The sequence below is a fragment of the Salmo trutta genome, chromosome 24 (assembly GCF_901001165.1).
Source record: "Salmo trutta chromosome 24, fSalTru1.1, whole genome shotgun sequence".
Classification (NCBI taxonomy): domain Eukaryota; kingdom Metazoa; phylum Chordata; class Actinopteri; order Salmoniformes; family Salmonidae; genus Salmo; species Salmo trutta.
In genome coordinates this window covers 21,641,463-21,659,537 of record NC_042980.1, presented here as the reverse complement: position 1 = coordinate 21,659,537, position 18,075 = coordinate 21,641,463, and the positions used below count along the sequence as shown (strand labels likewise).

At 44.6% G+C, this 18,075-nt stretch overlaps 1 protein-coding gene across 2 annotated transcripts; it reads right to left on the bottom strand.

Moving 5' to 3' along the window:
- Positions 1 to 905: 905 nt before the first annotated feature.
- etv5a (ETS variant transcription factor 5a) lies at positions 906 to 16,506 on the bottom strand. 2 transcript variants are annotated; one of them, XM_029711458.1, is made up of 13 exons: positions 16,371 to 16,506; positions 14,619 to 14,752; positions 13,996 to 14,089; positions 13,873 to 13,920; positions 13,013 to 13,063; positions 10,388 to 10,511; positions 9,957 to 10,259; positions 7,716 to 8,008; positions 4,440 to 4,502; positions 3,866 to 3,931; positions 3,343 to 3,512; positions 2,994 to 3,101; positions 906 to 2,781 (listed from the first exon to the last, which is right to left on the bottom strand). In XM_029711458.1, exons 2-13 carry the CDS (start codon positions 14,664 to 14,666, stop codon positions 2,545 to 2,547), a joined length of 1,605 nt encoding a protein of 534 aa, XP_029567318.1. In that variant the 5' UTR covers positions 14,667 to 14,752; positions 16,371 to 16,506; the 3' UTR covers positions 906 to 2,544. The 2 variants fall into 2 exon arrangements, with proteins under 2 accessions (XP_029567318.1, XP_029567319.1); XM_029711459.1 differs by having other exon boundaries at positions 3,000 to 3,101.
- Between the last annotated feature and the right edge of the window lie 1,569 nt (positions 16,507 to 18,075).

Here is an 18,075-nt window from a genome sequence, read left to right as displayed (position 1 = left end):
GACACCCTTTTCATTATACACTGAATGTACAAAACATTATGAATACCTCATGACAGACTGACCAGGTGAAAGCTATGATCGCTTATTGATATCACTTGTTAAATCCACTTCAAATCAGTGTAGATTTTATTTTTAACCTTTAAACTAAGCAAGTAAGTTAAGAACAATTTCTTATTTTCAATGACAGCCTAGGAACAGTGGGTTAACTGCCTTGTTCAGGGGCAGAACGACAGGTTTTTACCTGTGTCGGGGATTCAATCTTGCAACCTTCCGGTTACTAGTCCAACGCTTGAACCACTAGGCTACCTGCCGCCTCAGTGAAGGGGAGAGACTGCTTAAAGATCCTTCTTTAACCAATTGAGACATGGATTGTGTATGTGCCATTCAGTGGGTGAATGGGTAAGACAAAATATTGAAGTGCCTTTGAACGGGGTATAGTAGGCACCAGTTTGTCAACTGCAGCGTTAGTTATTTTTCACAATCAACAGTTTCCCGTGTGTATCAAGAATGGTTCACCACCCAAAGGACATCCAGACAACTTGATACAGCTATGGGAAGCATTGGAGTCAACATGGGCCAGCATTCCTGTGGAACACTTGACACCTTGTGTTTGGGGGGGGGGGCACACACACACACACACACACACAACTCAATATTAGGAAGGTGTTAATGTTTTGTAAACTCAATGTGTATAGTAAACTACTTTTGACCAGGGCCAATAGGGCTCCGGTCAAAAAGTAGTTCACTATATAGGTAGTAGGGTGTCATTTGGGATGCAGACACTGTATGAACCCCAGCCATATTACCCCTTTATAACTAAGACAATATTCTTGTTCTTCACCCTTTCATTCACCAAAAACGGCCTCTAAAGCAAACTGTCTGCAGTAATAGTCGAGTCACAGGGATCCTGATTTTTTTTTTTTTTTAAAGATGCATACGTTGTTATAGGCAGAACTATACAGGCTTATACAATAAAATCAAAACAGTTGCAGACTTAGCAAAAATATATATTTATATAAGTTTGTATTTTTCCCCATTTAAGAAACAAAACATGAACAAAATGCAGAGGAGTTTCACAATCTGCTTCTTTGTCCAGAGTAGAGTAAAGCGATATGTTAGTGGACAGTTTATTTGTTTGAATACACCGTCATGCAAAGAGAAGCAGAGGTCTCTTGTTAACAACCTGTGATTGGCAGAAAGGAGTCCAGGGAACGGTGTAGAATTTCACCCCTTCGCATGCAAAGTCCTGAACAATGCCATCCAAGTGCATCTGAGAAATATAGTACACTCACTGCTGAGGAAACGTCAAGCACCCAATAAAATAAAAAATTAAGATTTGACCTTTTTTAATAACTTTCGGCATGTATAAATTCAAAATCTCTAGGAAAAATATTGACTGAGGTGTCCCTTTTGGAAAAGAAAAAGGATTCCTGCAGGGCCTAGTTTTTATTTTAAGGAGGAGGAGTGCTGATTAGTCAGTCAGTTACAACTGAGGCAATATAAGGAGTGAGTTGAGAAAAAAAAATGGTGTGGAGTGTCACTATAAAGGAGAATGTCTGGTGGCCTAGAGTCCGCAAACAACATTCACCCCATTTCCTTTATACTGCTCTTCTTTTGACCATAGACTGGTGGGCTTTGTAAAGTAGTGCTCTATATATAGTGAATGGTGTTTCAGATGTAGCCACAGCTCAGAGCCTGGAGCTTTACGCTAGTAGGGCACTCACACGTAACCCAGCAGAACAGAACAAACATTAAATAATTACACTGGATAAAAACACAGCCGGGCCGGCATTAAACAAACAAAACGTAGGCCTCTGGTTGGAGGAATCCATCCATCTAATCTGAAACCATAGAATGTCCAAGTGGGTTAGAGCACTACTAGGTCAATCTTTAACCAACTGTAGAAAAGCCAGCATACTAACAGACATTTCTACACTAACGTTTAAGCCTACAGAAACAAAAAGCTCTGTAAGTTTGAAGTTTTTTGCAAATTAAAGTCCTTGCTTACACAGATCTTATTGTTCGTATGTGGCAGAAAATATTTAATTATGGGGGACGAAAAAGGCAACTATAGAATAGTGCTGCATTTATATATTTTGTCAGAATTTACCTTTATGATTATTATACTCTTTTAGAAAAAGCAGATTGTCAATCAGAATTGTTACAATTCTTGCAGTCTGCGCAGAGAGACCTATCTGACTGTCCTCCGGCATGTTGTCATCATAACGCAGCCCCTGGCCCTCCATCACGTCCTCTTGGTCTCCATTGCAACAACGCCACCTCGCCTTAAGTCGGCGGAACCACTGGAGTCCATTCCGCACTTCCACGGCCCCCCTCTCTCGGTACAGTAGATGATGCCAGAGAAGGTGGTTGGTGCAGATTTCTCCTCAGTCGTTTTCAGGGGGAGGGAGGGTTAAATTAATCTGTAAGATCAGAGGAGTAATTTAGCGGTAAGAGGAGAGGGAGGTTTTGGGTTTGATAGTTTCTTGCTCAGCCTCAGCCGTTTGATCTCTGGGTCGGGTTTAGTAGTAGGGGAAGTGCGTGTCAGTAGCCGTAGCCGTCAGGGAAGGGTAGGCCTCCTACACACTGCTCCCCAGAGTCCACCAGGTAAGGGGTGTTCTTGTCGTAGTGGGTGAGAGGCAGGGTGTCGTCGTCCACCTGACCGCAGGGCAGGCTGTCTGGGTCGGCCTTCAGGTTGGGCCTTTGGTTGTCAGGGAAGGCCATGGAGAACAGGGCCTCAGGGTCACACACAAACTTGTACACGTACCTCTCACCAGCAACCTGCAATAGACCAATCAGAGGAGAACAAGTTAGTTTGACCCACAGAATTAAATAGAACACAATAGTTAACATATTATACATAATTATGGTTAGACCTTGGACTGCAGCATCATCCCCCCAAGGTTTATTCAAGTAAGCCAATAGCTAGCTCCGAAGGCAGCTTAATGCTGTTGCTAAGTAGAAATGGGGAAGGATAGAAAGGGTGAACCTGCCTTTACCTTCTGCATGATGCCCTTCTCGTAGTAGTAGCGCAGAGAACGACTCAGCTTGTCATAGTTCATGGCTGGTCTGTTCTTCTGGATGCCCCAGCGGCGAGCCACCTGAAGAGACAAGACAGAGAAAACTGTCAGTCACAACGCCTGATTGAACATCTTAACAAAAAAAAAAGTTTGAATGAGTACACTAGCTTTCAATAGTCTGAACTATTACTAGGACCAGGGCACAGACCTGACCTCTTAAGTCATTGTAGAAGATTAGCTCTCAAAATCCCCGAATCGGTCATGTTTAACGATGTAAAATTACAATAAAAACCGATTTAAACCAAACATCTTCCCAACGGACCTCTTCTGGCTCTATGAGTTTGAACTCCATGCCCCGGCCTGTCCAGGCGATGAAGTGACCGTTGGCCGGGTCGTCCAATAGGGTGACCAGGAACTGCCAGAGCTGCAGAGAGCCGCGACGCTGGTATGGAGGGCAGTCACGGTACACTGAGGGCTCCTGCTTGACCTTTCCTGTGAAGAGGGGCAGAGAGCGAGAAATGGAAAGATGTATCTGTGAGAACTGTACTCCACCAGTCAGCTACAGGGTGGTTAGACAGTGACTGAAGTGGAGCAGGCTGCTCATTTTACACCCGCCTGCCATCTCGGCTGCTCGAAGGAGACTTTCTCCAGTTCTCTTTTAGTTAGTGATGCAACAGACATCCTAATAATCCCGTCCTTTCAAATGCTGCCAGCAGTGGAACAAAGAGTCCTCCATGTGCTGCTTGTAAAACCCCCCCGGGTGGAATGAAGCTCATGCTGCGCAAAAGGATCTCGCCCAAGGACAGGATCCAGGGATGTGAATTTTTTATTTATTTTTTAATTACCTTCAAGTCTGTCAGGAACCACACAGGTATCGTCGTAGTACAGGTGAAGCTCTCTGAAGGAGAAACCTGTAATATGAGAGAGCGACGTTAGCTAGGGCGTGGGAATACGGCCTCCATTTTGCTGCAGAGGCCAGCTACTAATGTTCTAGGGGGACTAAACTGCTCACAAAGCAATATAGCCGGGCAGCCTCCCAAGAGTGGAAAATTCTGTTGAGCTAATATCATGCAGTGCTGCGGAGCTGTGTTGAAATGCTCACATAGTGTGAACCTAAACAGGACTCGTTGATAGATGCAACATCCCAAGAGACGTCATTCTAATGTTGAGCTCTACCATCCGGCCTGCCCCATTACCCAACCATGCAGCACTTTTCAACAGGGAAATATGTCCCAACAGGGTCAACGGCTACCAAGGCTTTGAGAGAGTTTCCCCTTGTTTTATTAGCTGCTATTCTCTCTCACACACACACCTAGTAATGTTTTTATTGCAAGAGCTCTAATAAATACGATTTCCAATGCTTTTATCACATGTCAAATAAACTTAACCCTCTGCTAAGACGGGAAAACAGTTACTTACTTTCATGGTTGTTTTGGTAGAAGGTCCCGGCTCTTCCAAATGTAGACTGACAGATAGGCACTTCTGTAACAGAGAGAGAGGGGAGAAGACGGGTTACACTGACTGCCTCTTTCATACACACACACGCTGCCCTGGTCGCAGGCTAGTAAAGAGAGATCGTACATATTTACTAGTAAAGGGAGCTCTTATATACAAGCAGTATCCATTTACTGTATGTGTGTCGCTGGGAAATGTTTGGTTTCTGTTCGAATTGTGTGGGCAAACTATTCTAGTTGCATGTGTGGTACCACCCATTCACATGGTTGGTGACACGAGGATGAACAGTGGAACAAAAAGCTTTACTTTAGTACTGTTCTACCTGCTGCAGCACTTCCTCCTCTTACACAACTGGCTTTTACCTAGCAACCAAACAGCTGGGCTGTAACGTCCACTAGCTATCCCACCACATCTGTTGGAGCGGGCTAAGCCCTGATCAGAGCACACTATGCAGCGCGCAACAGGCCTCGCATGTCCACTGAGCCCCCAAATAGGATTACCCATCGGCATTAGGACGGGTTGGGCTTTCAGATATTAAATCACAACAATCAAGTTACGCCTCTGTCGCCCATTGGATCAAGCCCCGCCCCCTTTAACTTGTGTGTCACTGTGGCAGAAGTGAAGTGTCCCCACCCATCCTACATTTACTGTCCTCTGCTGAGGAGCAGATCTTTTACACTTCAGGGCCATTTCTACAAAGCGTTTAATCTAGTACTGTCAACTCAAGTTTGAGCCTGTTACAGCATAATATATGTGGAGAGTGTGCAAGGCAAGAGGGATTTTAACTAACTCTTCTATAGAGATAGATAGATATCTATCTCTCTCAATTTTGACCAGAACCTAAAAGTCATGCACTAGGTTGAGAATACAGTGCAATTTCAGACATGCATTATCTGGTGAGTTGTCCCAACCAGGAGAGCCCTATGATGGTGGCTATGCCCATATATTGAGATCAATGAGATGGGTACATGTAGTTCCAGAAAATAAATAAATCTATCATTTACAAAATGACAAAGTAGGTGACCTGGAAGGCAACACAAACCAAATGACATTCATGTAAGAAATATCTGCTATCTAACTCTTGGTTCAGACCTCTAGGAGACATGGTACACAGTGAATGCAATACAATTCTCTTCTCAATAATAGATTCAGTATATCTCCCCCCCCCCCCTCCTAGGAGTCTTAACATGTCCGATACCAATGTGTCTCAGAGAGCTGATGTTGTGACGAGCCTCCATGAAATACGCAGCCACAGGGTTCCTCAAGGTCATGACTCCTGATATTACTCCTGTGTTCTGCTATTCAAAGCTCGTTTCATTTTTCCTACAAAGCATAGACCACAGATATACCTGACCAGGTCTATCACATTTGTGGAACACGTAATGATGTCCTTAATCTTAATGGCCTTGCCTGTAATAGGGTGATTGAACATTTGTTGGTAAAGTTCACTGGGTACATCCGCCACATCTATAGTTATCATCTGGCACATTGTCTAGAAAAGGTACTATGTAGCGCTGGTGGAAGATCAGACCTCACCCCCATGTGACTGATGTTGGGGGCGCGTCTGAAGACTACCCGCGGGGGCTCTTTAAATGTCTTTTCCAGTTGTGCATCAGTGCTCGATGTGCCAGTGTATTTTAATGATGTGGTCGAACTGTTTACCGAGTGGGGTGTACTGAAGGGCGGGGAGGTTTGGGTGCGAGGCTGTCATCCTGGGTCATATTTTCATAATGTTCCCTTGCGTCTTGCAGCCATTACTCTGGGTAACCCCGCTGTCTGAAACGTTCATCCAGATAGTCGGCTTGTTTGTCATGGTCACTGTACTACAAATCTTCCGTATGCAACTATTGGCTGATGGAAGGCTTTTTTTTCTTTTCTTTTTTTAATGGGGGGGGGGGGGGGGGGGGGGTCGCCACATAACTGGGAATTCCTGTATAGGTCCATGCTAAAGACACACCCCTCCCTCAAATCAATCCATTTCAAACACACAAAAAAAAAAATGGTTTAAAATGCACATTTTAGAAAGAAAATCTACAAAAGCAGGAATATTTTCAGTCAATGGAGGCCACAATAGGTCTCCCTGGTGGCTTATCCATTTTTTTCCACCCGCCATGTGTCATGTGAGGTGAAATGTGTATATTTTGGGATGTAGACACTGACCTGACGAAGATCCGTTTTGGATCATTGTCAAAAGCAGTGAATTGGGAGCTTTAACAGTGTACGGGCCTTCTTGTTCTTTACTAGTATTCTTTATTAGCCCAGCACCTATGTTTAAGTACGTGCGTTTGGGCTATGCCCATATAAACAAATCCATCCACAGAGAGCGAGACCGAGGCTGGGCCAGTGAGCCTTTATGTTGATGTACGTATTTATAGGCTGTAAGAAGCTTAGCATTACGTCACTGGCCTCTCAATCAAAGCTGAAAGGGAGAATGAGAGGGGGACAGTGCAAAGCTAGCCTGGGCAGAGGGAAGGAAGGAGAGGTGGGCATTGGTGGCAGAAGAGGGACAACAGCTGGGGTTCTTGGGGGGGGACACACAGAATTGTTCTTATTTTGCCGCCTTACCTATAGGTAAATAGTGTTGGATTGTGTAGCTAAGACTTTTGGGATGGGAGACAACTGCATCTGGCAAGTCAATCTGCATACGTCTATTGAGTTAATTTCAATGTAATGGTAGTAAAGTTCATACTTGCATACTAGCTCCCTCTGTAAACACAGCGTAGTGGCCCAAATCTATCCTAGGTAGCCCTATACTAGTGAAGTAGGTTTCCTTGAACCTGGCCGGGATGACGGCCCGATTTACCTTTTGGCAGAGCCTTAAGCCGGGCTCAGAGATTCATGTTTACTGGCCTGAGGGTCAGAGAGCAGAGTGATTTAAGAGCCACGTGGTCGTGAGTGTTGACACAGCACTGTGCAAGGCAAGAGGGGTTTTAACTAACTCTCCCAGGACAGCAACCATAAGAGAGCCCCAAGGTTGTGTCCGGCTTACCCATCCTCCTTTCCTAAATACGCACGTCCTTTAATGGAAGTAAAGGACTGGTGGAAGAAATAGGGTGGAAGCTTGTGCTTACACCAACCTAATACATTGAGAGGAGTGCACACTTGAGAAGGGTAGATAATTGGAAGTCAAGACTCACACGCTCAACCCGACGAGAACCCTGTGGGTCAGCTACAACTCATGACCCAAGCCGCCTTGGGTCAGACCAATCCAGAGCAGCCCGGAGGTAGCCAGCCACTCACCAGAGTCGAAGCAGAAGTCCCGGGGCTCCTGCTTGATGGCCATGGGGTGGAAGGCAGCCTGAGAGCCCATGGAGGGGACACCCTCCTCGGTGTAGCGGGGGTCCAGCAGCTCTTGCTTGAAGCCATGTAGACCAGGGACCAGGGGCTCAGACATCTGGCGGTGGTAGGGGGGCCTCCCATCCCTGGGCAGGGTGCTGTGGCTGGGGGCCTGCTGCTGGGCCAGGAACTGGGGGCGAGCCTGGCTCTCAGAGTGAGGGAAGGGGAGACACGGCTCCGACATCTGCCTCTGGAACCTGGGGTGGAGGAAGACATGGGAGAGGGTGGTTGGATGGTGATTATTAATGAAAGCTGTTGATATACAATACTTTTTTTAAATGAACAGAGATTGAATCAAAGTTAAAAATATTCTAATGAACAACTCATGGTTATTGATAAACCATTGCTTAAAACAGATTTAGAGTGTATGAAAACTGTTGGTGATAAACTGTTTAACACAGTGTAAGAGAGTGAGTCTCTTGAACTATCGATGAACTGTTGAGAATCTAGCTTTAGACCAAGACGCAGGACACACAAGCCAAATTGTCTCACTTATTGCAATCAAGCCAGCGAATACACGCTGTAAATGAGATGTTGGGGGCAGGTGTCACTAGCTAGCAGATATAAAAAGATTCTCCAGTGACAGTAAGACTCCCTTTTCTAGACGGAGCTCATTGGTTTGGACACCAGAGACAAGGCCAATGGCTTCTGGCTGCACATTACTGGCTGGTGATGACATGCCCTGCGTTCCAACACATCCGACCAGGAGTCCTCTCACAGGTGGGGGGGGGGGGGGCGTGGGTCATTCTCACAGGGGTCTGGTTTAGACAATCTCCAAAAAGAGGAGTCTGTCACGCTACCAGTGACCTGCCACCCGTGGACCTTGCTCAACATCATAAGTGCACTTCCTCACCCCTAAAGTCAGCATTAGTGAAAGGTCACAAGGCCTGACACTCCACTGGGCTTGGTGTTTAAATGGCACGTTGTGTCTCACAGGGCAATGGAAACATGTGAGCTCATGTCTCCTTGAGATAAAGATGGGTGTGTACATTTAGAGCAGTCAACCTAGGGTCAGGAGATAGAGATATATACACACACACACACACACACGCTCATTAGTTTACATGTTAGTAAACACATGGATGGAGTCCTTCACCAGGTGGTCAATGCTGGATGTTTAATCTCCATATTCGGAATATTTACCAGTGGCAATAAAATCACTTTTCTCCAGGGAACCTGGTATTTCCCAACAAAACCAGAAGTGTCATTCAAAAGCATATCAAATTTTGTGTCACATGCAACAGGTGTAGACCTTACTGTGAAATGCTTACTTACAAGCCCTTAACCAATAATGCAGTTCAAGAAATAGATTCAAGAATATTTGTTAAATAAAAAGTAACAATAAGATTACATAACAATAACACGGCTATATACAGGCCCGGTTTCGGATGTGTTGGACCGCAGAATGCAGGAAAAGCAGCCAACAAGTGCTCAGTATGTGGGAACGCCAAGGCTGTTGGAAAAGCATTCCAGGTGAAGCTGGTTGAGAGAATGCCAAGACTGTGCAAAGCTGTCATCACAGCAAAGGGTGGCTACTTTGAAGAATCTAAAATATTTATTTGTTTAACACTTTTGGTTACTGCATGATTCCATGTGTCATTTCATAGTTTTGATGTCTTCACTATTACAACGTAGAAAATAGTAAAAATAAAGAAACCATTGAATGAGGTGTCCAAACTTATGACTGGTACGGTATATCTTTACAATTAAAAAAATGTGACCCAAAAGCCAGATGGAGATGGGTAAATTAGACACACAGTCAGTCTTTATATTACTGTAGCATAGACTATGCTGCAGCAAATGTAGGTCTACCTGTTACAAGAAAAACATTTACCATGAGATAAGTCTACATGCATTGAACTGCGCTCCATACTGAGATGGGCTGTTTGTCCCCACCCTGAACGTTGATGATTCATCATGCAGAGGCAGTAGAGAAGACAGATTTAGACATATCATATAATTTAACAGTTCCATTTCACACCATGATGTTCATATAAATCATTTATTATAATTTACTGGTTTCAGTCATTTATCCTGGGAAAAGGGAGTGGTTTTGGGCGGTGAAGCCCAGTAAATCTCAGTAACCGGGTTCCTGTGACTCAACCCTAGTGAGTTGTTGCAGCGTAGCGAGACAGGACCACTCACCTGTGCTCAGGGCTGTAGGTGCCATCCTGACTGAGGTGTGAGGGTGGGCAGGGCACTGCGAAGGGCGGGCTCTGGCTGTGGAGGGAGAGCGGCCTCTGCTGGCTGTGGGCGGAGCTGACTGCTTGGTTGCCAGGCTGCAGTGGATGTGGCCCAAGCACCTGGTTCTGATTGGGTATTTGAGGGGGAGGAGTCTGCTCACTGAGTGGGTGTGTCCCTGGGGTGTTGGTAGAGCTGCACAGTGACACAGGTGTAGAGGGAGGGGTCAATGGCTTGTAGCCCAAACTGGGTTTCCTCTCATAGGCACTGTGGAGGGAAGGAGATACAGACAAAGACAGAGGGCTTGGGTCAGCATGGTGATAATACTGGGCTCTTGTCTTGGTGTGGTGAAAGGATATATATATATATATATATATAAATAAAATGGTCCACACCTGTAGCTGTAAAGGCACTTCTCTCCGTACGGCATGAGACTCCTGTCCTGGCTACAAGGAGAAAGCTCTTTGGAAGGACTCAGTTCCCGTTTAATCTTGGTTTGTGGGGGGCCATGAAACATCACTGAGGAGAGAAAGAGGACGAGGGGCAACAGATCAAACACTGCTATAGCTAATTCAACCCATAAACAGTGAAGATAATCGTTGATCATTTTCAATGGTATGGACATTGTACAGTGTCTTGTACAGTGTCTTGTCTTCTCCCCTCAACCAACACTGTGAGCCACTTAACCATGTCACATGTTAATGACAGCTGAGCCCACATAAAAAAGTACTATGGTACAAAAATGTGTATTCACTAGTGTTTTTGCAGACTGAGTGAACTGTAGTATTTACAGTTTACTATAGTATAAATACTGTAGTATACACTATAGTAAGGAATGTAGTGTTTCTGTTTTATTATCTTTGACATGGAAGTAGAGAATTTCTCCTTCAGGAAACCTACTGAAGAAATACTGAAAGAGCACATTTTCCATAACCTGTAAGTAGGTAGGACTGGGGTCTGAATGGATAGTACAGCGCTTCTGCTCTTTCTATAACCTGTAGGGAACACAATATTTGGTTTATACTTGGCATGTAGGTTTCTCACTTATGGGTGGCACAAACTGATATGGAGGAGGGGAATGGGCAGGGTATATGTAAATTAAATACTGTAGTATTTACTATAGTGTTTCCTTGCGGATAATACTGTAGTATTCTCCAACATTCTATAGTAAGGACTACGTGTTGTATAGGATTCTACAGTTTACTATATACTTTTCTAGTAAGAACTGTAGTATTCAAAATAAACTATTTTTTCATGTGGGTCAGCCAAATAAAACCTCCATCAGTATCATACTGTCTGTATCATACTGTCTGCACATGACATCTAAAATCTCCCCTTTGATTTCCATTAAGGACCCAGACTTTGTCCCAAATGGCACCCTATTCCCTATTTAGTGCACTACATTTGACCAGGGCCCATAGAGCCATTTGGGATGCAGTCCCAGTCAATACCCATGAATCAGTGTGGCCGTAACTCAATGATTTTCCTCCCCTCACTGTAACCATTAGCCCACTAGATCTCCAGTCTCACATCGGCTCCCATTTCCGGCGCCACATAATGGGGTAGTGAAACTGGATACCCGGGCGAGGGGAGTATCAGGAGCTGGATATATCACCCTAAACCTGGGTCTGATGGACCAGGGAGGGACAGGAGCGAGGGAAACAATACGCACATGAGCCCAACTCCCTGCATATGTATGCTATAGAAGCCCAGAGCAGGGCAACATGCAGTAATGCTTCAGGAGAGAAAGACTGTATAATGGATGGAAAATGGGAGATTATTAGGGCACTTCCCCCCCACTTCTAGACAGGGGTCGAGATGAGAGGGCAAGGCTCAGTACAGTACAATGCAGGAGGAATGTGTGTGTGTGCAGTTCATTGGCTGCCATGTGACGGCCGGATGATTGCAGGCACGGCAGGGGCCACATGGAGCTGGTGAATAGAGGGCCTGTGAGAGTCTGGCCCCCTGCCTGGCTAAAGGGGTTGCTGCCAATCACACACGCACACACACATTATCCCGCATGCTTACAAAACGCACAGCTATGTCAAGCACTATACTGCAGAAACCACAGCGAACAAACTGTCGTCCTACAGTCTACTACACACCCTAGCATGGGCCTCACCATCTAAACACATGCAATGTGACGGCATCAACCTCAATAATATTGCAACATTTCAGCTTAGCGGTCATTACATTAGAACACGCTAGGCTACCATGCAGATCAGGATCCATACACTAACAAAGACTGCGCGACCACGTCCCGTCTCTGCTGCCACAGACAAAAACAAACTGTAAAATACACTCCATTGAACATAACTCAAATATTTCCCTTGGCTGCCATATAAAGGCTCTGTACACTGCAGACAAATGGGGGAAAGTGGAGCTGTACAGAAACTCTAGGAGAGGAGGTGGGAGAAAGACTGGACAGACTCTTTTGGATAGAGGTGGGTAGACCCATTCCAGAAGCTGAGTGAGTGCATGAAAGTGTGAAATCAGATGAGCTTGGCTCATGTGATGCCCCATGCCAATCGCCTGATAACACCCCCAAAAAAATGGGAGGAGGGGGGGAAAGTCTATTCCCAGAGGAAAAGGGGTTGTTTGAGGGAAAGAATGAAGTCAGGACCTGGCAGAATGAAAGCAAGAAAGGAAAGGCAAGCAAGATCTTGTCAGGGGTTGTGAGCTTAAAGATGCACCCAGTCAATGGAGCAGAGTAAAGACTTCAAGAGCAAACTGAGTAAAACGTGAGGGCAAATGGCTCGTTCAGTGAAGCAGTTTAATCCTGCAGGCCTAGGTTGTCAAGCACAGCAATAGTCCCAAGATCAGATCTAGCTACATTGTGTGCTTGGGGGCACCTGACACGGTCTCTGACGTCTGCAGAATACTCAAAAACGTTTGACAAAGTTGGCTGGGATTCAAAACAGCATGGATACCTAGATCCAGAAGACACACACACGGCTCTGGCTGGATCCCACCGGTCCCACATCCCAGCCTGGTATAAATAATACATCTTAGGTACTCACAGCTATCCGACTGGAAATCTGGGACAAACTGTTCGTCATCAGGTACCTGGGCTGTGGAGGGAGAGAGAGGAGAGTTAAACAAGTGGATACTAACTGGGCCCCTGCTGGGTGAACAACATTGGAACTGTCAATCTCATCTTAGTGTCTTGATTCAAAAAGAGCCAAAGCTATTTTGTTCAACCCACCGGGGGGGGGGGGAACAAAGTTGGGCGTTACTTGAGCACTTTAAAACAGGGACTATAGTTGTCGCAATCTCAAAACAATGGACTAGTCCCTAATGAATTCACCTTTGTATTACTGGTGTTGTGGACCAAAGAGGGAAACTGTCTAAGAAATTGAATAACGACAATTAAAAGGTGAGTTTAAAGAAGTGTTGTTATAAGTCTAGAACAATTATTGCTTTCTCTTAGTCAGCAAAGTTGCTCATTTATGGGACTTTGCTCTACTTGCTCTAATTGAGTGCACAGAAAGAAAACCATAATATTTAAAGTGATCAGCTTAGGTTAATCGGTAATCTGCCCAATAGCTTGATGCATTTTAACCATCTGTTGGGAATATAATTAAACCACCCAAGACATTTGACCAATAATCTCACACTTAGCCTTATTTTCTAAATAGTAGCCTTATTTTCTAAATAGTAGCCTTATTATTCTGCATGCACAGAAGGCAGCTACTTCAAGGGGAATTGCAATACTTGTCCAAAGGCGTCAGATATGGATAGTTTTTAATTAACATAACCAATGTCTACCAGAGGGCAAATGTTAGGTGATGCTGAGAGCAACAGAATACATCAAAATAGATTCAGCAGAAAAGGGAAGCATTCAGCATCAACTCTGTGGCATACGTACAAGATAACTCACCTTCTGCAATCCAAATCTCCTGTAACTGGCTGAGGTCTTGGAAGAGGTCTGAAACAGAGATAAAATAAAAAATGATGATATGCTCTGACAAGGTCACAAAGGGGAATTAAGTTGTCCAATTACCTTCCGTGTCCTGGGCGAGTTCTGTGTCTACAAACTTCCTTTTCCTGTTGTCGATGACTGGTCTGCTGTATGGTTCCTCCACATGAGATTTCTGCTGCAATGATGAAAACACAACCAACATGTCAGTGCTGTCTGTGTCAGTGCTGTCTGTGTCAGTGCTGTCTGTGTCAGTGCTGTCTGTGTCAGTGCTGTCTGTGTCAGTGCTGTCTGTGTCAGTGCTGTCTGTGTCAGTGCTGTCTGTGTCAGTGCTGTCTGTGTCAGTGCTGTCTGTGTCAGTCAGAGCCATTTATGTATGTAAATGGCTCTGGTGTGACTCATGATTGAGACTGAACGCCACGTCCCATCCAATCCACTTCTAGCTGGAAAGTTGACAAGCCTAAATCTATGGCTCTCTTCCAATATCCACATTAGAATACCATTTATAATACATGGCCAATACATTCTGCATTCCAAGTAGTATGGACGTGTAGATATTGAATTGGAGCGCATGATGATGTCCATGCTTAGGATTGATAAAGAGAACCATAGAAATAGAATAAGTAGAACCAGCATCACCATTCAAAATCAATGGTTCTAGTAATTCTATTTCTATGAAGATCGCCAGACATGAGGAGCATTCTTACATTGGGTGGGACCATAAATGGGACTTGCTGGTCGTAGAATCGGTCCATGTTATCTGGGTCTCCAAAGGTTCCCAGAAAAAGGTATTCGCTTTAAAGCGATAGCACGAGGGTCACTTTATGTACTAGCTGTTCAACTGTGGACGAAACATAGAAACATGTTTAGATCACAACTCCTGAGTTCTCTGGGAGTCACCTAGTTTATTGTTCACTCATATAGACAGACCTGGAAGCAAGCTGAAACCTTACTACCGAGCTTTCATCAGCACCCATACAATAACCTCCATCCCTCTTGCTTTTAAGGGAACATGCTGGTTAAGAGCATACACAATGTAAATACACGCTGTAGTTGTGTGACTTATGTAACTCTTACATAAGGCAAAGCCAACCATCTGTGCAGGCGATTACGAGACTGCAATAATAATCAGCTAAGACTGAGCTGGGAAAACTTTCAAGGATGGGTCTTAGCCCGAAACTTATTTGAGGATACTGCACTGGGTGACCATGTGTTGTATGAAGCACAGATGAGTGTCACTGTACAGTATTTTACCACAAAACCACTTCAGACAGTGGAGAACAGTATTAGACAAGACATAAAAACAGTCTATAAATAAAGTCCAATGGAAACGGCTCTTTACTATGTCACCATTCTGGGGCAAAATACTTGTAGTAGATACTGCCCTTTAAATATACAAATGTAGCACAGCTGTCGTGTCCCCTGGGTATTGTGCGCTAAAGCACGTTACAGTGAAAAAAGACAAAGTCTGGGAATAGAAAACAGTAACATTAGCGTACATGTCCTTCCATTCCACACGGATACTTCTCGCGCTCTAAACCTCCTCAAGAGTGATACGAGTCAGTCACTAGACTTTAACCCCCGTTTATTCGGAAGAATAAAGGCATAGCTGGCCAATCTTTAAACACATAGTAGCAACCCATTGAAAAGATGCATTTACTAATGCATACAATGTGCCAGTCCAATAGTGTACACCACGGGGCACATTTTGACAAGTTGTGAAAACAGTGGCATCAGGTAATGCCCATATCTATTCCAAAATAGGTGACCACAATTTAGAATAATAGCCTAATAAAATTACTATTTAAATGGAATTCACGCCTCCGATCATATAACTTCTGTAAAAGCGCTGGAGTGGGACATTGTCGCCAATCAAAAAAAGCAAGACAAATCACTTGATAATTATACTATAAGCTAGAAAAACTAACGACATTAAAACGCTTTTGGTTTCAAATAGTTACTGAAAAAAAACCCATCCTACTATAAATCTTAGCTATTTTATCAAAGCAGATTGCAGCTAATAGAAGATGAATAACATCCTACCCAACACCCCTAGCACCCCCTTCTCTCTTCACGGAACCCTTGTTTTTGTCAATGAAGTGAAACTCGATCCGTGTGGAACAGAGAAAAAACCTGACCTCTCCATTCATAAAATCACAAACAGCCGATCGACCTCGGAGATAAGAAAACCAATATGCAGACTCAGATAAAGAAGGTACACGCAAATACACGGCACAATTTAAAAAACAGGAATATAGTGCATGGCACAACTTAATACAAAGCGAAAGAAAATGGTTGCTAAAGTAAACGCTTTCTTGGAGAAGATGGCGATCCGTTTAAGCCCATGGCAGAGATCTAAATTTGCTGTTGCATGCACTCGTAAACTTATGGATATAATAGATCGCTACAGAGGCCTATCCAGGCAAAATGAAAATAGAAAGCATTAATATATTACTCACCCTGTGCGTGTTTCAATTCCGTTACAGTATGGAAAGAATGCAATAAAAAAAGAAATCCACAAAAGACACTAACGTCGTCTCTCCGCTTAGTGATCAATTTATGCGGTCCGTCCGACTCCCAAAACTTGACTGAGCCTATAGTTAATGGACGGTTAGTTTTCCCTGGGGCTCGAGTAGGCTATACAGAGAGGCACAAGCTTATTGGCTCATTGGCATTGTCCTTCAAGTAAGTAACCAATGGGTATCTTAAAATCATTAATTATGCATGAAGTGCTCAAGGACCAATCGTAGCGCAGGTCCGTCCTATATTTGTGAATGGCTGGGTTTCATTCATTGTTTTTCAGTCAAAACCGCTGAGGGACAGCTATATAATAAAAAATATAAAATATGTTTTGGTCACGTACACATATTTAGCAGATGTTATTGCGGGTGTAGTGAAATGCTTGTGTTCCTAGCTACAACAGTGCAGTAGTATCTAAAAATGATTCACAACAATACACCCAAATCTAAAAGTAAAAGAATGGAATTAAGAAATATATAAATATTAGATCGAGCAATGTCGGAGTGGCATTGATCAAAATACAGTAGAATATAATACAGTATATGCATATGAGATGAGTAAAGCAGTATGTAAACATTATTTAAACATTATTAAAGTGTTCCATTATTAAAGTGGCCAGTGATTCCAAGTCTATGTATATCGGGCAGCAGCCTCTAAGGTGCAGGGTTGCGTAACCGGGTGGAAGCCGGGTAGTGATGGCTATTTACCAGTCTGATGGCTTTAAGAAAAGAAGCTGTTTTTCAGTCTCTCGGTCTGAGCTTTGATGTACCTGTACTGACCGCGCCTTCTGGATGATAGCGGAGTGAACAGGCCGTGGCTCGGGCGGTTGATGTCCTTGATGATTTTTTGGGCCTTCCTGCAGGTAGTTTGCCCCCGTTGATGCGTTGAGCAGAACGCATCACCCTCTGGAGAGCCCTGCGGTTGCGGGCGGTGTAGTTGCCGTACCAGGCGGTGATACAGCCCGACAGGATGCTCTCAGTTGTGCACCTGTAAAAGTTTGTGAGGGTTTTAGGGCCAAGACAAATTTCTTCAGCCTCCTGAGGTTGAAGAGGTGCTGTTGCGCCTTCTTCACCACACTGTCTGTGTGGGTGGACCATTTCAGATTGTCAGTGATGTGTACGCTGAGGAACTTGAAGCTTTCCACCTTCTCCACTGCGGTCCCGTCGATGTGGATAGGGGCGTACCCCCTCTGCTTTTTCCTGAAGTCCACGATCAGCTCCTTTGTGTTGTTGACATTGAGTGAGAGGTTATTTTCCTGGCACCACTCTCCCAGGGCCCTCACCTCCTCCCTGTAGGCTGTCTCGTCATTATTGGTAATCAGGCCTACTGCTGTTGTGTCGTCTTGATGATTGAGTTGGAGGCGTGCGTGGCCACGCAGTCATGGGTGAACAGGGAGTACAGGCGGGGGCTGAGCACGCACCCTTGTGGGGCCCCTGTGTTGAGGATCAGCAAAGTGGAGGTGTTGTTTCCTACCTTCACCACTTGGGGAGCGGCCCGTCAGGAAGTCCAGGACTGAGTTGCACAGGCCGGGATTCAGACCCAGGACCGCAAGCTTAATGGTGAGCTTGGAGGGTACTATGGTGTTGAATGCTGAGCTATGGTCAATGAACAGCATTTTTATATAGTTATTCCACTTGTCCAGAG